Source organism: Oncorhynchus mykiss, chromosome 8, assembly GCF_057628025.1.
Source record: "Oncorhynchus mykiss isolate SJ-2025 chromosome 8, ASM5762802v1, whole genome shotgun sequence".
NCBI classification, from domain to species: domain Eukaryota; kingdom Metazoa; phylum Chordata; class Actinopteri; order Salmoniformes; family Salmonidae; genus Oncorhynchus; species Oncorhynchus mykiss.
In genome coordinates this window covers 59,607,717-59,632,243 of record NC_143029.1, presented here as the reverse complement: position 1 = coordinate 59,632,243, position 24,527 = coordinate 59,607,717, and the positions used below count along the sequence as shown (strand labels likewise).

The following is a 24,527-nucleotide window of genomic DNA, read 5'->3' as shown; positions in this document are numbered from 1 at the left end:
TGATTTCGGCGATGTCATTTACAAAATAGCCTCCGACACTCTACTCAGCAAATTGGATGTAATCAATCACAGTGCCATCCGTTTGTCACCAAAGCCCCATATACTACCCACCGCTGTGACCTGTATGCTCTCGTTGGCTGGCGCTCGCTTCATATTCGTCGCCAAACTTACTGGCTCCAGGTTATCTATAAGTCTTTTCTAGGTAAAGCCCCGCCTTATCTCAGCTCACTGGTCACCATAGCAGCACACACCCGTAGCACGCGCTCCAGCAGGTATATTTCACTGGTCATCCCCAAAGCCAACTCCTCCTTTGGCCGCCTTTCTTTCCAGTTCTCTGCTGCCAATGACTGCAACGAATTGCAAAATTCAATGAAGCTGGAGTCATATCTCCCTCACTAACTTTAAGCATCAGCTGTCAGAGCAGCTTACATTTCATTGCACCTGTACACAGCCCATCTGTAAATAGCCCACCCAACTACCTCATCCCCCTATTGTTATTTTTTTGTTGCTCCTTTGCACCCCAGTATCTCTACTTGCACATTCATCTTCTGCACATCTATCACTCCAGTGTTTAATTGCTCAATTGTAATTATTTCGCCACTATGGCCTATTCATTGCCTTACCTCCCTAATCTTACTATATTTGCACACACTGTATATACATTTTTCTATTGTGTTATTAACTCTACTTTTGTTTATCCAATGTGTATCTCTGTGTTGTTTGTGTCGCACTGCTTTGCTTTATCTTGGCCAGGTCGCAGTTGTAAATGAGAACTTGTTCTCAACTGGTCTACCTGGTTAAATAAAGGTCAAATAAAAAAATGAAAAAATTAAAACCAACAGTGCAGTTCAAGAAGAAGAAAATATTTACCAAGTAGGCTGAAAAAAAAAATGAAAAAAAAAAACACAATAAGAATAACAATAACGAGTATATACAGGGGGCACCGGTACCGTGTCAGTGTGCAGGGGTACGGGCTAGTTGAGGTAATCTGTACATGTAAGAGGGGGCGAAGTGACTATGCATAGGTAATAACAAACAAACAGTAAGTAGCAGCAGTGGCCAACGGAGGGGTCAATGTACATTGTCCAGTGGCAATTTTTATGAATTGTTCAGCAGTCTAATGGCTTGGGGGTAGAAGCTGTGGAGGAGCCTTTTGGTCCTAGACTTGGCACTCCGGTACCGCTTGCCGTGCGGTAGCAGAGAAAACAGTCTATAACTTGGGTGACTGGAATCTCTGACAATTTTATGTGCTCCTGCTAATGTGTGAAATACAGTGTAGATGTTGTTAATGTTGTAAATGACTATTATAGCTGGAAACGGCTGATTTTTTATGGAATATCTACATATGCGTACAGAGGCCCATTATCAGCAACCATCACTCCTGTGTTCCAATGTCAGCTAATCCAAGTTTATAATTTTAAATGATCATTAGAAAACCCTTTTGCAATTATATTAGCAAAGCTGAAAACTGTTGTCCTGATTAAAGAAGCAATACAACTGACCTGCTTTAGACTAGTTGAGTATCTGGAGCATCAGCATTTGTGGGTTTGATTACAGGCTCAAAAATAACTTTCTTCTGAAACTCATGAGTCTATTCTTGTTCTGAGAAATGAAGGCTATTCCATGCAAGAAATTGCCAAGAAACTGACGATCTCGTACAACACGGTGTAATACTCCCTTCATAGAACAGTGCAAACTGGCTCTAACCAGAATAGAAAGAGGAGTGGGAAGCCCCAGTGCACAACTGAGCAAGAGGACAAGTGCATTAGAGTGTCTAGTTTGAGAAACAGACGCCTCACAAGTCCCCAACTGGCAGCTTCATTAAATTGTACCGGCATAACACCAGTCTCAACGCCAACAGTGAAGAGGTGGCTCGGGGATGCTGGCCTTCTAGACAGAGTTGCAAACAAAAATCCATATCTCAGACTGGCCAATAAAAATAAAAGATTAAGATGGGCAAAAGAACACAGACACTGGACAGAGGAAGAAAGAGTAAAAAAGTGTTATGGACAGACTAATCTAAGTTTGAGGTGTTCAGATCACAAAGAAGAACATTCGTGAGATGCAGAAAAAACGAAAAGTTGCTGGAGGAGTGATTGACACCATCTGTCAAGCATGGTGGAGGCTATGTGATGGTCTGGGGGTGCTTTGGTAGTGGTAAAGTGGGAGATTTGTACAGGGTAAAAGGGATCTAGAAGAAGGAAGGCTATCACTCCATTTTTCAACACAATGCCATACCCTATGTACGGTGCTTAATTGGAGCCAATTTCCCAAAGCACAGCTCCAAACTATGCAATAACTATTTAGGGATGAATCAGTCAGCTGGTATTCTGTCTATAATGGAGTGGCCAGCACAGGCACCGGATCGCAACCCTTTTGAGCTGTTGGGGGAGCAGCTTGACCGTATGGTACGTAAGAAGTGCCCATAAAGCCAATCCAAAGTGTGGGAGGTGCTTCAGGAGGCATGGGGTGAAATCTCTTGAGATTCCCTCAACAAATGCCAAAGGTCTGCAAGGCCGTAATTGCTGCAAATGGAGGATTCTTTGACAAAAGCAAAGTAAGCGAAGCGAAGGACACAATCACTATTTCAATTAAAAATCTATATTCATAACCTTGTCAATGTCTTGACTATATTTCCTATTCATTTTGCAACGCATTTGGAAATGTGGAAAACAAGGACATACGGAAAACAAGGACATTTCTAAATGACCCCAAACCTTTGAACGTTATATAAAAGAATGATTGGATGAAACATTGAATATGGCATTAATGCTAATGGCCACTACATGGCACACGATAGTAAAAAAAATACAATTATTCTGAGAGATAAGAAAGATCAGGCAACTTTTTAAATTAATTTTTGTTTGTATTTATCACATTTTTTAGGCACTAAACGATCTTCATATATACAGTTGATGTCGAAAGTTTATATACACTTAGGTTGGAATCATTAAAACTCGTTTTTTTAACAACTCCATAAATTTCTTGTTAACAAACTATAGTTTTGGCAAGTCGGTTAGGACATCTACTTTGTGCATGACACAAGTTGTTTTTCCAACAATTGTTTACAGACAGATTATTTCACTTATAATTGACTGTATCACAATTCCAGTGGGTCAGAAGTTTACATACACGAAGTTGACTGTGCCTTTAAACAGCTTGGAAAATTCCAGAAAATTATGTCATGGCTTTAGAAGCTTCTAATAGGCCAATTAACATCATTTGAGTCAATTGGAGGTGTACCTGTGGATGTATTTCAAGGCCTACCTTCAAACTCAGTGCCTCTTTGCTTGACATCATGGGAAAATCAAAAGAAATCAGCCAAGACCACAGAAAATAAATTGGAGACCTCCACAAGTCTGGTTCATCCTTGGGCGCAATTTCCAACTGCCTGAGGGTACCACGTTCATCTGTACAAACAATAGTATGCAAGTATAAACACCATGGGACCACGCCGTGGTCATACCGCTCAGGAAGGAGACGCGTTCTGAGATGAACGTACTGTGGTATGAAAAGTGCAAATCAATCCCAGAACAACAGCAAAGGACCTTGTGAAGATGCTGGAGGAAGCAGGTACATAAGTATCTATATCCACAGTAAAACAAGTCTTATATCGACATAACCTGAAAGGCCGCTCGACAAGGAAGAAGCCACTGCTCCAAAACTGCAATAAAAAAGCCAGACTATGGTTTGCAGCTGCACATGAGGACAAAGATTGTACTTTTTGGAGAAATGTCCTCCGGTCTGATGAAACAAAAATATAACTGTTTAGCAATCATGGCCATCGTTATGTTGGGAGGAAAAGGGGGGATGCTTGCAAGCCAAAGAACACCATCCCAACCGTGAAGAACGGGGGAGGCAGCATCATGTGGTGAAGGATTTGCTGCAGGAGGGACTAGTACACTTCACAAAATAGATGGCATCATGAGGCGGGAATATTATGTGGATATATTGAAGCAACATCTCAAGACATCAGTCAGGAAGTTAAAGGTATGTATGACCCAAGTTAAACAACTTAAATGCAATGCTACCAAATACGAATTGAGTGTATGTAAACTTCGGACCCACTGGGAATGTGATGAAAGAAATAAAAGCTGAAATAAATCATTCTCTCTACTATTATTCTGACATTTCACATTCTCAAAATAAAGTGGTGATCCTAACTAACCTAATATAGGGAATTCTTCCTAGGATTAAATGTCAGGAATTGTGAAAAACTGAGTTTAAATGTATTTGGATAAGGTGTATGTAAACTTCCGAATTCAACTGTACTTCCATCAGTGGAGGCCCCTCAGAGGAGGAAGAGAAGGACCATCCTCCTCAGTGAATTTCAAAAAATGTAAATTGTAAATATTTTAAAAGTTATACTTTTTAGATAAAACTATACTAAATATATTCACGTCACCAAATAATTGATTTAAACACACTGTTTTGCAAGGTCTACAGTAGCCTCAACAGCACTCTGTAGGATAGTGTAGCCGGAGTACAGCTAGCTTCCGTCCTCCTCTGGGTACATTGACTTCAATACAAAACCTAGAAAGCTCTTGGTTCTCACCCCTTCCATAGACTTGCACAGTAATTATGACAACTTCAAGAGGACGTACTCCAACTTATCAGAGCTCTTGCAGTATGAACTGACGTGTTGTCTACCCAATCAAAGGATCAGCAAATGAATCTAGTACTGCAAGTATAAGCTACAGCTAGCTAGCTATAGGCGTCACTACAGACAACAGAGGTCTTTTACCATAGTGAATCAGACAAAAATGGAGCCTACCCTTTGCCAATTGGCTTCTTTGCATATTCAAGCCTGTCTCAAAATACAACACTGCCCTTTTAAGGCTCTCCTGGAGGATGGTTGGCCACTCTTGGTAGCCTATAAAATATTGCAATAATACAGTTAGGCTACAACCAAATACTTTTTGTCTTTATAAAATAATTCCCTCCAGGGCCCGAAATTAAGGGCGTCCCATCGTCCCTGGGCCAACCAAAAATATGTCTACAGTTCCAAATAGACTCTTCTAGGACGACAGATTCCAAATTCATACAACCACTGCACAATAATGATTTTTTAAATCAATGAGTCTGATGCAAAAGGTCAGACCATTTCACTTTAAATGTTGATTAAGTTGTATTTCTTCCTATTATAAGCTCAACAATGTGCACATGGCTGTAGGCTACATGCAAATGTTTCAAAAGGCAATCAGCGGGAAAACACATTTCTAAACAAGGCCACTGCACACACAGGCAGTTAGAAATGAAGAAAGAGAGGGGATATAAACATGCATCAACTAGCCTGGGTTAGGCCTGCTGATATGAATAGGATTATGCCTTTGACTGCTGGACAATAAAATAACGTTGATTTGAAAACCAATAAAACATGAAAAAAAAAATGCTGGTTTCAATGTCCTATTAAGTGTTGATAAAATATTTATCTTAACATTTCTATGGTCGTGTTTTGGCTAGGCTACTTTGGAACAAAGACATGCTTCATAAAATGACAGAAAACTTCCAGGTTTTAAATAATTAAGTTTATGGTTAAATAGTTTCAAAATGCCGAGCGCAGCCGCGCAGATTCAAGGTGGGTAATGTGCAGTGCAAAACAGGCACTGTCCTGTTAAACAGGCACGCTCTGGTCTTGTGACCATTTGATCCGAATGAACCGTGCCTCGACGTGGTCGACAGAACCAAGTCTTTAGGCATTAATGTTGACTCTCATTACATTGTATTTGTCAGACATGACATGTGTCAGCCTGTAATTTATGTCATTAAAAGTCTCATTAAAGTTTGGCTACATTTTCTGGCGCAAACATCAACAACATACACATCAATCTCTCCTGGATCAAAGTAGAGGAGAGACTGACTGCCTCGCTACTGGCCTTTGTGAGAGGTACTGACGTGTTAATAGTGCCGAACAGCGCGTTCAATCGTTAAAACACAGCTCAGACGCTGATACATACCCCACAAGACATGCCCCCAGGGGTCTCTTCACAGTCCCCATGTCTCGAACAGACTATTAGGAAAAGCACTACTACATAGAGCCATGGCTAAATTCAACTATTCCACCTCAGGTAACTCAAGCAAGCTGGAAAATGAAAATGACTGAAGAACCGCCGCAGATAAAACAACACCTCACGGTACAACACCTACTGTGAAGAGACACACACACACATACACACACATGTTTGTTTTACTATCCTAGTGGGGACCAAACAATTGATTCCCATTCAAAATACTATTTTCCCTAAACCCTAACACTAACCCTTAACATAACCCTTACCTCAATGCTGATCCCAAACCCCTAATCCGAATTCTGGTCCCCACAAAGATAACAAAAAACAAACAAACACACACACTAAAACACACAATCTGCACACACCCACACATTATTCGTAGTCATGTAATGTAGCATTGTAATATTGTAATGTAATAATTGAGCAATGTAAATAATGTACAACGTTTGGACCACAGGAAGAGTAGTTGCTGCCTTGGCAACCGCTAATTGGGATCTGGTAGCCTAGTGGTTAGAGCACTGGCAACTGAAAGATCGAATCCCCGAGCTGACAAGGTTCAAATTTGTCGTTCTGCCCCTGAACAAGGCAGTTAACCCACTGTTCCTAAACTGTTCCTAAACTGTCATTGGAATTTGTTCTTAAGTGACTTGCCTAGTGAAATAGAAATTATTTCATTTTTTAAAAATAAAATACTAAATATGCAGGCACACATTAATAACTTGAAAATGTCATGGCATTAAAAGCTGGTCTACTGCCAATACACTTTGGCTAATGATCATTGTGTGACTGTGGTAACGTACAGAAACTCAAGTCCTTTTGTTCTCCCAATCTCCAATCTCTCACCATCAAATGCCAACCGCAAGAATTTTCTTCGGTCATCAACAATACCATGTATTTTCCCCTCCAAGCCGACATCGCCAAAAGGCTCTCAAGGAACTTCTCTGGGCTATGTACAAATTAGAAACCACATATCCTGAGGCAGCATTTACTGTAGCTCGCATTTCAACGACTCAGACACGAGACGTATGTAGCAGGGACACCAGAAAATGACGGATTATAAAGGGATGATGTGTGTATTTAAAAAAAAGTAAAATATTCCTAGGTATTACTGCACTGTTGACGCTAGAAACACAAGCATTTCACTGCACTTGCGATAACATCTGCAAATCTGTGTACGCAATCAATAAACTTCACATGTGTGTTAGTATGTATCCATGGTGATGGCGGAGTGTGTAAACAACAAGTCTTCAACTCCAGGACTCATACGTTGACATGGGCTGCATCCAAAATAGCACCCTGTTCCATATATAGTGCACTATTTTTGACCAGTGCCTATAGAGCTCTCGTCAAAAGTAGTGCACGATATAGGAATAGGGTGCTATTTGGGACGTAGTTATGGCATTTAGCTGAGTGTCCAGTCCCCATGCCCCTGGCCACTGATATAGGGTAAGCTATGTTTCATCAACCTCATGGATAAGGTTAAGGTCTGGGTTAAGGTAATCTGATCATTCACACTCAATCTTTACACACACACAGTCATTCACACACACACACACACACACACACACACACACACACACACACACACACACCTGTAGTATAGTCCTGGAAGCACAGTCCAGCAGAGTCTAGCCAAACCTACCAGAGTTAATGGTAAACAAGTAAACAAGCAGAGTAAGAAGAGGTGATTGGACAGTAATCACTGATGGACTCAGAGTGGATTTCCCCCTCTGTCTGACATGGTGGCTGAAACTCCTTGACCCTCCTGGAACCAGCACACACTCTCACAGATATCACACAGAGGCCTGTTCTATAAGTGTCTGGTCCATCTGCTCCAGCCTAGCTCAGCCAATAAAAGGCTTGAGATTAGTCCAGATCTGATTGGCTGGAGCACTTTAACGGTCAGGCTGGTCCTCTTGTCTACCAAAGCCCCTTTGGGTCTAATCTTGTCCGGCTCAGACTTAGACTAGACTGGGGCTAAACCCCATTCCCTCTAGTCCCAACACTCACTATCAATTAGCATATTTATGTACGGATCCTGACCGCTCCTGACCCCCCGGTCTGAGTGTGACCTGTTTGTGTGTGTGTGTGTGTGTGTGTGTGTGTGTGTGTGTGTGTGTGTGTGTGTGTGTGTGTGTGTGTGTGTGTGTGTGTGTGTAAGTACCTGACCCCTAGCCTCCTGACCTCTGACCCCTAGTTAGTGTGACCTGTCTCTGTGGGAGTTAGGTGAACCGGCTGTCTGATGTTAAAGGACAGATGATGTCAGAAGGGAGAATAAACTCAGTGGTGTCCAGAAACGAGGGAAAGACTACAGGGTAGAGCATGGTGATATAGACTAAATATCCATACTTCGATAAATTGCTTCAATTGATGTGATTAATGATAAATAGAACGATACATGAATAACATTAATGTGCACCACACACTTATCCTTTAAACTACCACAACTAGTTTGATGTTTGTAGCCAACAATTGCCCATTAAACAATCACACATAATACCAGACGTATTCATTTAAAACGTCACATTTCTCTAGTATAGGGTACGTATTGTATTAAACGATATCAGCAAAATGCCGGCAATAACTGATCGCAATGGTCGTCCATCATTTTCGGTTTATAGCCTATTATAGTCTATTATAGTCTATTAGTCTATTTAGCCCTATTACAGGGTTAAAAAAAACGTCACTAGGGGGTTACGTTGGCCTGGTCAGTCCTCCACATGTGACCAGGACATTTAGACTGGCCTGGCAGACTGGCCTGGCAGACTGGCCTGGCAGACTGGCCTGGCAGAGAGAGGTAAAGGGAGGAGGCCAGGAAGAGCGAGCTCTGTTCACTAGCCATAAGCAGGAGAAAAAGATGTGAAACGGTTTCATTCCGCTCTGTGTCAACGGGATTGGGACATTCGTTTTTACGGGGTCACACTCGTGACATGTCCCCACCTGTACATGACATGACACAGTAGGCTGTTTGGGCTAACAAAACACACAACCGCCAAACAAAACACACACTCACATCTGCCTACGGGTGGGCCCGTCAAATCTTTGGCTTAGTCAGTGTGACATGAACAATGAGTCGAGAGAGAGTGAGAAAGTGCGAGAGAGAGACAGAGAGAGAGAGAGAGAGAGAGAGAGAGAGAGAGAGAGAGAGAGAGAGTGATTGAGTGAGCAAGTGTGAGATAAAGAGAGAGAGAGATCCAAAAGCCATCTCCCTCAGTGTTTGGCGAGTGAGCAGAAGCAAGGGAACATAAACAGAGGCCACACCCTGGAGGCCTGGAGGAGTGTGGTGATCAAATAAACACTCCAGCAGAGCAGGATACCCCGCTGAGGCTGAAGCAGCAGGCTGGGGAGAGGCTCTGGCACTGAGGCAGCAGGTTGGGGAGAGGCTCTGGCACTGAGGGAGTATTTGTGTGAGTGTGTGTGGGGGTAGGACGCCTTCGAGATCTGAAACTGGATGAGATGATGAGAGAGGGGGTGAACATGTTCTCGTCTATTATTCTGATACAGTAGGGTCATAGATACACAACACACACGTATCTTCAAATCAGTCTGAAACACACACACACACACCAATTAGAGAGGGACCGATGTCACCATAGCAAGCACGTCTCCACTCCATCACCATGTCATAGCAGTGACTTCCTGGGATATTTAAAACACCTCGTGAGACGTCGCTCCCCCACGTGACTTTCTCCACAGCAACACACGCCAAATCTCCACACAGCACGCCAACGGGACAAGTTGAACTTAGAACCGAGGCAACTGACATCATCATCACCAACATCATCATGCCTTCTATTGTTGTTCCATAGTTGATGAAATCTATTGCTGTCGAGACATGTTGAGCACCTGACCTTGCTTCAGAATGCTCCAGACATGAGGTAAGCAGGAAGTTATGTTCATAACGACAAATGAATCCACCCGCTAATATTGTACTGAGACCTTTCTTATGTCTTCACTTGCTCATCTCACTGTATATCTTAAACTCATAGGCAAGTTCTCTGCATTTGAGGCTACTAAGCCAATGAAACTGCTCCACGAGATTCTTGACATGTTTATCAAGCTCAGACTCCATGTCCTCTGCTACTCTGTCATAGCCTCTCTTTATCAAGCTCAGACTCCATGTCCTCTGCTACTCTGTCATAGCCTCTCTTTATCAAGCTCAGACTCCATGTCCTCTGCTACTCTGTCATAGCCTCTCTTTATCAAGCTGAGTCTCCATGTCCTCTGCTACTCTGTCAAAGCCTCTCTTTATCAAGCTCAGACTCCATAACCTCTGCTACTCTGTCATAGCCTCTCTTTATCAAGCTCAGACTCCATGTCCTCTGCTACTCTGTCATAGCCTCTCTTTATCAAGCTGAGCCTCCATGTCCTCTGCTACTCTGTCATAGCCTCTCTTTATCAAGCTCAGACTCCATAACCTCTGCTACTCTGTCATAGCCTCTCTTTATCAAGCTGAGACTCCATGTCCTCTGCTACTCTGTCATAGCCTCTCTTTATCAAGCTCAGACTCCATGTCCTCTGCTACTCTGTCATAGCCTCTCTTTATCAAGCTCAGACTCCATGTCCTCTGCTACTCTGTCATAGCCTCTCTTTATCAAGCTGAGACTCCATAACCTCTGCTACTCTGTCATAGCCTCTCTTTATCAAGCTCAGACTCCATGTCCTCTGCTACTCTGTCATAGCCTCTCGTTATCAAGCTCAGACTCCATGTCCTCTGCTACTCTGTCATAGCCTCTTTCAGACAGGTACATGTTCATGTCTTTATTGTCAATGTACCTCTTCAGGGTCCTTCAGTCTGTTTTTTCCTCCCTTGCTGCTGCTTCCCTTCTCTCACTTCCTTGGCTGCTCTTTCAAGAACCTCAAGGGTGGCTAGACTCCTACGTGTTTTACTAGACTATCTTGAGTTCATATGCATGACACATTGCAAAAATACTCTGCATAGTATGCCATTGGTTCAACTTACCCCAAGGCAAACATTTTGACTATATTAGCCCACACAGCTACAAGGATGTCCTTTCATGCTAGATTGAGGACCTCATATTGAAGCTTATAGAGACCCTAAATTATGTATCAAAGTAATACTTTGTTTTAGATTCAAGGATCATGAAACCTATAACAATACATTCATTTGAGTTGGTGAAAATCTGTTTTTAGGACCAAACTTGCTAATCACTTTTTCCACGTGATTTCTTCCATCAGACTCCATGAAATGATGAACTCTTCCTAAATATTTGGTCACATGATACATTTTGTGTATGGTTTCCTAGAAACAAGCGGTGGCTCAACTAACCCTTTGGCTCAACTTGACCCACTCTCACGTACTTACATATATCATGCACACATATTTCCATGAAGGAGTCCAACAAACCACTGGTATCCGAACAACAATCATATAAAACAAAACTGGCCAGCATAATGCCTATGCACACAGTACATTGTCTTATAAAACAAATTGCATGGTACACAAATTCCTGCAGCACCAAAAACATTCAGAACCGCTCGCCAGTAGACTTTGCGGGATAGCACTGGAGGTTTACAGAGACAAATCTGTCCGTTTAGGAAATTTCAAATGACATTGCAATTACCAGTCACCCCAATCGGAGAGGACAAGGCTGGGGGGGCTGGACCGGAGCTGGCCTTGCTTGGCCCAGTAAAAGCCCCTCTGGCAGCCGAACTAGCCCCTCAGGCAGACTTGCCAACCATCCATCTATCTACTGCTGCCCTCAGAGAAAGCCAAGCAGGCAGAAAGTGGCACAGTAGACAGACTTCCGCTCATAAACTACTGCAGCCCAGAGGCTCAGAGGCCCAGAGGGTACCAGTGGGTGAGAGGGTACCAGAGGTCACATAACTTTCAGAAATCTGCATTTTCAAACTGCAGACCATAAAAAAACCTGCCTTATAAACCATTTTACCTGCATTTTATATTGAAGTTCAACCATGGTATTTTGCTTCAATAGAATGATAAGGGGTGTGATACTATAGTTTACTTAACACAAAATACATTAGTGCAACCAACACATTTGCCGGAAAATAGTTCTCATCAGATGACAACCGAAGTGCAATGCTATTTGGCTAGCAGCCACACATAGCTAAGTAAATTAGCTTTCGGTGAAAAAGCAAGGTAATTTTTGCAAAAAACTATGCATGGCCTTCATATTTCTCATGTTTAGGGCCTCTCGAGTTGTCTAAGGCGCTTGAGACGTCACTACAGACCCGGGATTAATCCCAGGCTGTGTCACAGCCGGCCGTGACCGGGAGACCCATTAGGCAGCGCACAATTGGCCCAGCATCGTCCAGGCTATGGGAGGGTTTGGCCGGCCGGGATGGCCTTGGCCCATCGCGCTCTTCTGACTCCTTTGTGGCATGCCAGATGCCTGCAAGCTGACTCTAAACGCCAGTTGTACGGTGTTTCCTCTGACACATTGTTGTGGCTTCGGGGTTAAGTGAGCAGTATGTCAAGAAAAGGTGCTGCTTGGCAGGGTCATTTTGGAGGACGCTCTCAACCTTCGCCTCTCCCGAGTCTGTATGGGAGTTACAGCGATGGGACAAGACTGTAACTACCAATTGGATATCACGAAATTGGGGAGAAAAAGGGGTAGCCAGCTACATTTCCTAATGTTTTTCTTGAAGTTAATCTTGCATTTTAACTTGCTACCGAAGAAAAACCACACAGGAGGAAAGTACCAGAGAAAAGTAGCCTTCACAGATCAGTCAGAGTGCTTTCTGGTGATCCAATGACAAGGGCAAAGATATTTAATCCAAGTGGAGAAGTGCAACTGAAGCACATAATTTGTCCTTTTACATTCATGATTTGGAGTGAACCTTGACTGAAGCCGAGCAGAATTAACAAAAATAAGTATTTTAGATCTGCGTTTATAAAACGCAGCAATATTTTTTTCCTGCATTTTATCTTTCCTTTTCTGCGTGAAAAAAGCAGAGTCCTCCATTAACTGCCTCTGCTATACCTTCCCTAGTCTCCAGGCTCCCACTGCCTCTCCACAATACATATAACTGCCAACATTACCTACCCACCACCCATTCCACTCTCTACCCTCCCTAGTCTACCTCTCCACAACCCAGCTACTGCCAAAACCACTGAGGGGAAAAGAAGAAAGCTGTGCCATCTGGACCAATCAAAAACAAGCCAGAGCAAGAGTCAGGAACTAGAGCTGGAGCCAGCAACAGTGGCCCAAGAGGATTGGAAGAAAAACATTTGAATGAATTCCTCAACAAATATATATATATTTTTACAAATAACTATCAAAACAAATAAAACTGTTTGGTTTTCAACTGTTTATGCTGGTGGAAAATATAGACAAGTTCAACTGTATGTCAGCAAAGAGATTCGTTTACAGGCCTCATCCAAGTACTATGAAGTAGCTTTCTCTGTTCCATTTCCTTTCTTGTGGTTTAGGGAGGTGACGTTTTGTCCAAATTGGTTTACAAACGGAAAGAGATCCTCTATCTCTAACCTGGTTAAAACCCCGTACCTGTCCCACTATCACTCCATTCCCTAAAAGGCCTTCCCATCCCATCCCACTTTCCCCCCTCTCCTTACCCTGGAAGGCAGTGGCGTGGCCGGAGATGAGGTACTTCAGCTCGAAGCTGTAGGAGCGGACATTCTGAAGGGTCTCTCGTCTCACCGCCTCCTGGTAGCTCTCCTCCATCTTGCGGGTGCAGCAGGACGGGCCCTGGTGCTTACACACCAACAGGTCCACATCTGATGGGACAGAGGGGGAGAGAGGACAGGGTTAGGTCTATATTTGATTGATTTTATTTCTGTGTCATACACTGCATAGCCCTTATGGGCTTATAAGACGCTATTTGTGCACAAAATACAAAAAACAAAAATGACATTTAACGAATTATAACAAAGTACAGCTATCGATTACCTTGTCACATTAGAATACAAAAACAATACAAATATCCTTCTCCCCCCAGGCTTTAAAAAAATTAATTGAGCCATATCGAAAGCCTTTCTGAAAATAAATTCTAGCCTTTGTTCATCATGCAGCCAGAACACTTCAGGGTGAGCATTTTTACTGCAGTGGGCTAAATCAGGGTCCAAAATATAAATAATATTCCGCCCATGAGGCCACCATAGGGCCATTTGTTCATTTGACTGCAGGAAAGTTTTTACAAAACAGAACATGTCTCACATCACCATATAGAGCAGTGTTTCCCAACTCTGGTCTTACACCTATTCTACTTGTCAACCAATCATCAAGCCCTTGACAAGTTGAATCAGGTGTTTTTGTCCGGGGCTACAACAACAACGGTGTGCAGTCGGGGGGGGTGGGGGGGGGGTGTACTGGAGTACTGGACTCTATGGTGAAGTGAACGCTCGGCTCCCCTCACCACTGTGCTCTCTCTCTGTCACGGCCTCCCGCCAACTCGGGCACATTCATTATTTCATTATGGGTGCTGTGAGGCAGATCCTACTTGGTTTCTCAAGGAGAGGATGTGCAGTCTTGCTCTACCAGTGTCCATTCAAATAGAACAGGTTAAGCCTAATTCAGAGGCACATTTTTGGGCTTTGTTGCTACAGCAATTATTGACTGGATATGGTGTATCATATGGCAACTTCATCCATTGGACCACCAAGACCTGAAACAAAAGTACACTTTAAGTACTTCAACCTGCCTTGTCTTCTGCTGATCTCATGCCCTTACAACTAACTACCACAAGGTCCCTATTTACAGACAGTAATATACTGTATAGATAGAGTGCATTCAGAAAGTATTCAGACCCCTTGACTTTTTCCACATTTTGTTACATTACAGCCTTATTCTAAAATGGATTCAATTGTTTTTTTTCCCCCACATCAATCTACACCCCATCATGACAAAGCAAAAACAGTTTTTTAGAAATGTCTAAAAAAGTAATGAAAAAACAAAAAATGGAAATATCACATTTACATAAGTATTCAGAACCTTTACTCAGTACTTTGTTGAAGCACCTTTAGCAGCGATTATAGCCTTGAGTCTTCTTGGGTATGACGCTACAAGTTTGGCACACCTGTATTTTGGGAGTTTCTCTCATTTTTCTCTGCAGATCCTCTCAAGCTATGTCAGGTTGGATGGAGAGCATCGCCGCACAGCTATTTCCAGGTCTCTCCAGAGATGTCTGATTGGATTCAATTCCGGGCTCTGGCTGGGCAACTCAATGAAATTCAGTGACTTGTCCCGAAGCCACTCCTACGTTGTTTTGGCTGTATGCTTAGTGTTGTTGTCCTATTGGAAGGTGACTTAAACTATACATTCATGTACATAATACCTAAATGGCCCGACCAAGCAGTGCTCCCGCACCTTGGCTTACTATGCTATCTGCATTGTGTCCCACCACCCGCCAACCCCTCTTTTTACGCTGCTGCTACTCTCTGTTCATCATATATGCATAGTCACTTTAACAATACCTACATGTACATACTACCTCAATAAGCCTGACTAACAGGTGTCTGTATAAAGCCTTGCTACTCTTTTTTCAAATGTCTTTTTAATGTTGTTTTATTTATTTTACTTACCTACACACACACACACACACACAGACGCACACATACCTTTTTTTTAAGCACCATTGGTTAGAGCCTGTAAGTAAGCATTTCACTGTAAGGTTTACACCTGTTGTATTCAGCGCACGTGACAAATAAACTTTGATTTGATTTGAACCTTTGCCCCAGTCTGATGTCCTGAGCGCTCTGTAGCAGGTTTTAATCAAGGATCTCTCTGTACTTTGCTCCGTTAATCTTTCCCTCAAACCTGACTAGTCTCCCAGTCTCTGCCACTGAAAAACATCCCCACAGCATGGTGCTGCCACCACCATGCATCACCGTAAGGACAGTGCCAGGTTTCCTCCAGATCTGACGCAGGCCAAATAGTTCAATCTTGGTTTCATCAGAACAGAGAATCTTGTTTCTCATGGTCTGAGAGTCCTTTAGGTGCCTTTTGGCAACCTTCAAGCATGCTGTCATGTGCCTTTTACTGAGGAGTGGCTTCCTCATAGCCACTCTACCATAAAGGCCCGATTGGTGGAGTTCTGCAGAGATAGTTGTCCTTCTGGAAGGTTCTCCCATCTTGTCAGAGTGACCATCACGTTCTTGGTCACCTCCCCCGAAATCTCAGTTTGGCTGGGCAGACAGCTCTGAGAAGAGTCTTGATGGTTCCATCTTCTTCCATTTAAGAATGAGGGAGGCCATTGTACTCTTGGGGATCTTCAAATCTGTGCCTCGAGACAATCCTGTCTCGGAACTCTATGGAAAATTCCTTCGACCTCCTGGCTTGATTTTTGCTCTGACATGCACTGTCAACTGTGGGACCTTGTATAGACAGGTGTGTGCCTTTCCAAATCATGTCCAATCAATTGAATTTACAACAGGTGGACTCCAATCAAGTTGTAGAAACAGCTCAAGGATGATCAATGGAAACAGGATGCACCTGAGCTCAATTTAGAATCTCGTAGAAAAGGGTCTGAATACTTATGCAAAAGGTATTTCTGTTTTTTATTTTTAATACATTTGCAAAAAGTTCTAAAAACCAGTTTTCGCTTTGTCATTATGGCGTATTGATGACGAGAGGAAATGATTTCATCAATTTTAGAAGGCTGTAACGTAAACAAAATTTGGAGAAAGGAAAGTGGTCTGAATACTTTCCGAATGTACTGTACAACCTGAGCATAGAAAAAGAGGAGAGAAAATGAGAGAAAGTATATAAGATTATGTAGAATTTCATACATGCTGAGCTTACCACTAAAAACACAAGCTCTGCTTGGAGTATAAATAGTACTGGTGAATGTGTTAGATCATATAGCCTATGCAAGCACACGCAGACACACACACACACACACACACACAATGTGAGTCACGTTGGGACTTTTACATCACTCTATAAACTGGACTCACACTAGACATGATATCTTGGCCCATAATAAACCACATAAAGAGTAATCTAATACGATCTAATATGAACCTGAGTGAGGCTCAATCAGGCACCATGACATCAACACAGTTCCCACATCAGTCAGTCCACCCTGTCATGACATGCTGCCTGACACCCTCCTCTACCACTCTCATACTGTCAGTTCCATATATAAACACGGCCATGACATCACCGAGGATGTCCACAGTTAGCAGAACGTGTAATATTGAAACTCTCCCCCTCTGCCGTTCCCCTCTTCGCTGCCCCCCACCCCCTCGTCCCACTTGCTGTCCCCCACCACCCTCGTCCCCTCCAGCCAAGTGCTCATAAGGCTGTGCCCTGATACGATAACTCATTTTGGGGGTTGGTTGAAGAGGTGAGGGGAGTGGGGGGCAGGTGGTGTGGGCCTATACATCAGGCCTAAAGCTTCCCTAGTCCAAATCCACTCCTGAAACACAATAGGGTTGCACTTGTCTCATTCCCTCTCTCGTTCATTTGTTTGACATGTCCCTAGCGCCACATGGCTGTCACTTAATTACCCAGAGGGAGAGAGAGTCCACTGAGCCCCCATCTTTTCCAATCACCTAGGAATGGAGTCACGACTGGACCGACCTCCACACGTCTTTCCCTCTATCTGTCTGACTGTCTCCCTCCTTTTTCTTCTGTCCCAGAACACCCTTCCTTCTTATGTCTGGTTCTTTTTCCCCACCTGTTCTCTGTCTCAGACTGCCCCTCTGCCTTCATCTGTTTTCTCCGTCTGTCTCCAGGCCCTTGTTCTGGGATCCAAGCCCTGTTTATATGTGTTGCTGACCCTCTATCCTAGACCTCTCGCACTCTGTTCCTGACCCCATCTCTCCTTCTGTCTCTTTCCCAGAACCCTTCACCATGCTCTTCTCTCTATGCCCCTGACCCTTTCGCTCCTGGCTGGCTCACCACTCTGTTTATCTCCAATATGAAACTAATATCCAGGCCACAGACTCACAGTGGAATCCAGCTTGGCCTCCCAGTCCTTCATGTCTAGCGACGGGGGAGAAAGAGATACCCATAAAGACTTTGGCAGCCACAGCCACCAACAGCCGCTATCAGGACAGGTCGACGGTGTCCGGAATATTCCAGAACATTGATTATAACCAAGGTCTTATCTATGTTGTCCATACGGTGGGTAGATTGCTGTTATGGACTTCATTGAACGCTGATGAGAAGAACCAGTATGTTGTGGGGTGAAGTAACGAACAGATTGTTGCAAGTCCTTTAATATTGGACAGGTCTTGCAATTCGCAAAGAGGCCAACGTCAAAGGGAGCTGAACAATAGCAAGTGATTCACAGCCTACTGAAGTGACCTTTGCTAATCCTCCCTTTGTGTAAACGTAATATCTGAGACACACTGTAGTACGAACAAAAGCTTGAAAGCACTGCAATCTCTAGGATGTTGAATCTAAGATATAGTCAGTTACTATGATACATTTCCTCTCAACAAAATATTTTCCTTTCAACAAAAGCATGGTACATTTTTTTTACAGGTAACAGCCATTGTAGCTCATGGTCTCGATGTGGCTTACGTCCCTTATAGTGCAAAACTCCTGGCCCTTATACAACAATGCTTTAGTCTCTTGCAGGGTATCCCTACAGTCCCTTAGCACTAATGTAATTTGATACAGACCCAAAAGAGTTGGTGGGGCAAGGACCAACTCCACAGGTCCTGGTGGTAAATTAGCGATTAGTGTGTGCGCCACTCCGCTCGTTCTGCCTGGCCAGACATTCACACACAGCTCAGAGTGCCGAGTCAGAATGTCAACCTAGCCCTTTAATTCCCTAATTGGCCTCAGGTGACAAATACCTCCGGACTAATTGGGCGTATTAAGCCACTGCTCATTCACGAAGTCTCAACTTGTTGGTCATAATTACTTCCGCCACGTCTCAGTGCCCTTGGGTACCCTGTGGGTAAAAATGGGAGAAAGTCTTGATGGTAGAGAAGCGCCCTTGGTTTTGCAGTCAGACTTCCTTAAAATACATCACAGGCACAATTTGCTTGCATCACACATCTAGTCAATAAGGCGTGGACATTTTGTTTTGAGTGGAAATGTTGTTTTGATTTGGATAGGTTACTGGCGGGGAGGGCGGCGAATTCCTGACGCTGCCTTTTGGATATGTTTTCCAATGAGCAGGAATAACTTTGTGGGAAAACAGGTCATTAATGCAGGAGTTTAGTCCTCTACATATTGCTGCCTCTCTCTCTCTCTACTAGACTCTTCCACCTCAGGAAGCGCTGTCCTTTTGAAGTCGTCCCATCCAGTGAACCTGCAGGATATTTACACTGTATTGATTTGCTGTGCTTGGGCGGGACCGTGGTTAAAGAAAACACGGCTCAAAAGGGGCTTTGCCGCATACCTGCATTTTTGGACGGCCCTGAATCGCGCCTGGAATGTCAGGCTTTTCCAGGCATTCGAGCTGGCAGTGCCCACAGTGACTGGCGCAGGGGTCCAGAGCCAGGGCCAGGGGGCCGGGCAGGCTTGGATGTGGTTCAGACGGGTTGGGGCCAAGGGGCACCTGGGGCTTGGTAGACTGTTGGGTTGTTGGATGTGGGGGCGCTAGAGGTCTAGTGGATTATTGGATTTGGGGGCAAAGAGGTTGAGGGCAGGGTTATGGGCCACTGGGGCAGTTGGATGTGGGTTAGAGGATTGAGAAGGAGGGGGAGGAGCAGAGGGGCTCAAGTAGAGGGGCCACTTGAGGCTTAGTGGACTGGTGGAATTGTGGATGTGGGGATAGAGGGTTTGAGGACAGAGTCGGAGGGAACTAGGGAATGTTGGATGTGGGTCAAAGGAGTTGAGGGTTGAGGGGCAATAGGGGATAGGGGACTGGGTTGTTGGATGTGGAGGCTGAGAGGTTTGCGAAGAGGGTGCTTTAAAACAGTTAGAGGGTTTAGCTTCAGCCACAGGCCTTGCCTATCTAAAGCACTCTGACTGTCTGCCCAAACAGCTGTTTGACTGACCATGGCCTCATGAAAAAGTACTACTGAATTACTACTCATCACTACACAAGATCTACACAAAACCTACTGGTTTTACTACTTGATTGCTACTGAGATGTGTAGTTAACCAGTAGTGATTTATGTCTTTTTTTTAAAGTAGTAATGAGTGATAAATTGGGACGTTTCACTACTGGTGAACAAATCACTACATTAGTCTCCCTTAATGACTAGTGTGTAACTACTGAGCTTTTGGCTATCTACTACTTAAAACCTACACATACGTACACAATTCCTACATGTTCACTATTGAATTACTATTTAATGCCAACATGTTACTGCTGTATGCCTACTCAATTACTACTGCGTCTGTGTAGTCTGTGTAGTGTTATGTCACTACTGATCACTACTGAATTGCTCCTGATCATTTTCATTTCCTACATAATTACTATTTCCACAGAATTACTATTGAAACTCACATATTTACTACGGTTTGCCTCTTCATAATCACTATTGGCATCTTCTTGTTTCACTACTGTGTCACTACTAGACTATTGCACATGTTAATTCCTAAAGTTTCTAACTGTAGTTATATCATCAAACAATTAATAATATGTTTATACAAACTGTGAGGGAAAAATCTCGTTAAACTTATTTAAGCTTGTGAAAATCGGAAAAGTGGCTGTTGCTGTGGGGGTGTTGTCACGTGAAAAGGTCTAGGCCAGCTGTCACAAGCTACAATCTTATCCATATGTAGCTTCCCATTTTCGAAGAAACAAGAACAAGATGTTCTTTAGAAAATGAGAACTGAGAATTGGGTTTGATCTCATACTATTAGCTGAATACAATGTCAGTTTCACGTGTGCTCCCTCTCCGGCCTCCAGGTCACCAGGCTGCACATTATGACGCACACCCGTCACCATAGTTACACGCACCTGCGCGTCATCAGACTCACCTGGACTCCATCACTTCCCTGATTACGTTGTTCGTGTTTCTTGTTTTGTATTTAGTTGTGTTTATTTATTGAAACACTCACTCCCTGAACTTGCTTCCCGACTCTCAGCGCACTCGTTACAGTCAGAAAAGGCCACCTGGTCATAACCCTAATCTTCTTTTGACACACACACATAGCAACCATTACACACTGCTTGAGAGATGTGAGGCTATGGTAAGCTATAATCACGTGTTATATCGTTCCATTAGGATACTTGGCTATATAAGCTGAGACCCAACGCCATTCGTTGGGCCCTTAACACTCCATCTGATTTATTAACCTCTCCATTATTGCAATTGTTATTAAATAAAGATGATTGTTTGAAGAAATGACAGTCTCTTTCACTCACATTTTTATTATTAAAATAATTACATATTAAATGACATATTTGTACTTTTTTGTTAATCCCTTTGAGGACTTGTCTTCATTCAGCTTTGACTTAATTAACTATCTTCAGATCCTCTTTTTTTGTTTCAGCCACATTTCTCCACCTTTTAACCTTTTAGAAAATAAAGACAAGCACAAGAGACAACCAATTATAAGCCATTGTCAATCATCTGCTAACAGGAATCGCGTAAGACAGCACAGAAAAAAACTCCCGTCTTATGTCGAGGGCCTCCTTGGCAACAGGTGAAAAGAGGTAAGTAGAATGGGTAAGTATACTAATATGAACATACTGTACATTTGCATACAAACACACAAGACCGCTAGCATGACGAGAACAGAGGTTACATACTTACATTTCAATGGGGCTAGCTCCTAAACACAATACCATTTTGGCTAGCAACCTTTTTGATGTGGTAAAAAGTTATATATTTTTTAATTTTTTTTATTCAACCTTCACTTAACCAGGTATGCTAGTTGAGAAGAAGTTCTCATTTACAACTGCGACCTGGCCAAGATAAAGCAAAGCAGTGCGACATACAACAACACAGAGTTACACATGGAATAAACAAACATACAGTCAATAACACAATAGAAAAAGTCTATATACAGTGTGTGCAAATGAGGTAAGATAAGGGGTGCGATAGTGGTGAAATAATTACAATTTAGCAATTAAACACTGGAGTAACAGATGTGCAGAAGATGAATGTGCAAGTAGAGATACTGGGGTGTAAAGGATTTTTTTTTTTTTTTTTAAATAACAGTATGGGGATGAGGTAGTTGTATGGGCTATTTACAGATGGGCTATGTACAGGTGCAGTAATATGTGAGCAGCTCTGACAGCTGGTGCTTAAAGTTAGTGAAGGAGATATGAGTCTCCAGCTTCAGTGATTTTTGCAATTCATTCCAGTCATTGCAGCAGAGAACTGGAAGTAAAGGCGACCAAAGGGGGAATTGGCTTTTGGGGTGACCAGTGAAATATACCTGCTGGAGCGCGTGCTATGGGTGGGTGCTGCTATGGTGACCAGTGAGCTGAGATAAAGCGGGGCTTTACCTAGAAAAGATTTATAGATCATCTGGAGCCAGTAGGTTTGGCGGCGAATATGAAGCGAGGGCCAGCCAACGAGAGCATACAGGTCACAGCGGTGGGTAGTATATGTGGCTTTGGTGACAAAATGGATGGCACTGTGATAGACTGCATCCAATTTGCTGAGTAGAGTGTTGGAGGCTATTTTGTAAATGACATCGCCGAAGTCAAGGATTGGCAGGATAGTCCGTTTTACAAGGGTATGTTTGGCAGCATGAGTGAAGGAGGCTTTGTTGCGAAATAGGAAGCCGATTCTAGATTTAATTTTGGATTGGAGGTGCTTAATGTGAGTCTGGAAGGAGAGTTTACAGTCTAACCAGACACCTAGGTATTTGTAGTTGTCCACATATTCTAAGTCAGAACCGTCCAGAGTAGTGATGCTGGACAGGCGGGCAGGTGCGGGCAGCAATCGGTTGAAGAGCATGCATTTAGTTTTACTTGCATTTAAGAGCAGTTGGAGGTCACGGAAGGAGAGATGTATGGCATTGAAGCTTGTCTGGAGGTTAGATAACACAGTGTCCAAAGAAGGGCCAGAAGTATACAGAATGGTGTCGTCTGCGTAGAGGTGGATCAGAGAATCACCAGCATCAAGAGCGACATCATTGATGTATACAGAGAAAAGAGTCGGCCCGAGAATTGAACCCTGTGGCACCCCCATAGAGACTGCCAGAGGTTCGGACAACAGGCCCTCCGATTTGACACACTGAACTCTGTCTGAGAAGTAGTTGGTGAACCAGGCGAGGCAGTCATTTGAGAAACCAAGGCTGTTGAGTCTGCCGATAAGAATGTGGTGATTGACAGAGTCGAAAGCCTTAGCCAGGTCGATGAATAAAGCTGCACAGTATTGTCTCTTATTGATGGCTGTTATGATATCGTTTAGGACCTTGAGCGTGGCTGAGGTGCACCCATGACCAGCTCGGAAACCAGATTGCATAGCGGAGAAGGTACGGTGGGATTCGAAATGGTCTGGGATCTGTTTGATAACTTGGCTTACGAAGATCTTAGAAAGGCAGGGTAGGATAGATATAGGTCTGTAGCAGTTTGGGTCTAGAGTGTCTCCCCCTTTGAAGAGGGGGATGACCGCGACAGCTTTCCAATCTTTGGGGATCTCAGACGATACGAAAGAGAGGTTGAATAGGCTAGTAATAGGGGTTGCAACAATTCCTGTTGATAATTTTAGAAAGAGAGGGTCCAGATTGTCTAGCCCGGCTGATTTGTAGGGGTCCAGATTTTGCAGTTCTTTCAGAACATCTGCTATCTGGATTTGGATGAAGGAGAAATGGGGAGACTTGGGAAAGTTGCTGTGGGGGGTGCAGGGCTGTTGACCGGGGTAGGGGTAGCTAGGTGGAAAGCATGGCCAGCCATAGAATAATGCTTATTGAAATTCTCAATTATCGTGGATTTATCGGTGGTGACAGTGTTTCCTAGCCCCAGTGTGCAGTGGGAAGCTGGGAGGAGGTGCTCATATTCTCCATGGACTTTACAGTGTCCCAGAACCTTTTGGAGTTTGTGATACAGGATGCAAATGTATGTTTGAAAAAGCTAGCCTTTGTTTTCCTAACTGCCTGTGTATATTGGTTCCTAACTTCCCTGAAAAGTTGCATATCGCGGGGGCTATTCGATGCTAATGCAGTACGCCACAGGATGTTTTTGTGCTGGTCAAGGGCAGTCAGGTCTGGAGTGAACCAAGGGCTATATCTGTTCCTGGTTCTACATTTTTTTAATGGGGCATGCTTATTTAAGATGGTGAGGAAAGCACTTTTAAAGAATAACCAGGCATCCTCTACTGATGAAATGAGGTCAATATCCTTCCAGGATACCTGGGCCAGGTCGATTAGAAAGGCCTGCTTGCTGAAGTGTTTTAGGGAGCGTTTGACAGTGATGAGGGATGGACGTTTGACCGCAGACCCATTACGGACGCAGGCAATGAGGCAGTGAACGCTGAGATCCTGGTTGAAGACAGCAGAGGTGTATTTGGAGGACAGGTTGGTTAGGATGTTATCTATGAGGGTGCCTGTGTTTACGGATTTGGGGTTGTACCTGGTAGGTACATTGATAATTTGTGTGAGATTGAGGTCATCAAGCTTAGATTGTAGGATGGTCTGGGTGTTAAGCATGTCCCAGTTTAGGTCACCTAACAGCACGAGCTCTGAAGATAGATGGGGAGCAATC

At 43.5% G+C, this 24,527-nt stretch overlaps 1 protein-coding gene across 4 annotated transcripts in view; it reads right to left on the bottom strand.

The window, feature by feature from the left end:
* LOC110530231 (glypican-5) overlaps positions 1 to 24,527 on the bottom strand; it is a 218,286-nt gene that overhangs the window by 175,489 nt on the left and 18,270 nt on the right. For all 4 annotated transcript variants that reach the window (XM_036985798.2, XM_036985799.2, XM_036985801.2 and 1 more), the window contains exon 2: positions 13,570 to 13,731. In XM_036985798.2, the coding sequence (XP_036841693.2) occupies positions 13,570 to 13,731 (162 nt within the window). The remainder of the gene's footprint in view (positions 1 to 13,569; positions 13,732 to 24,527) is intronic.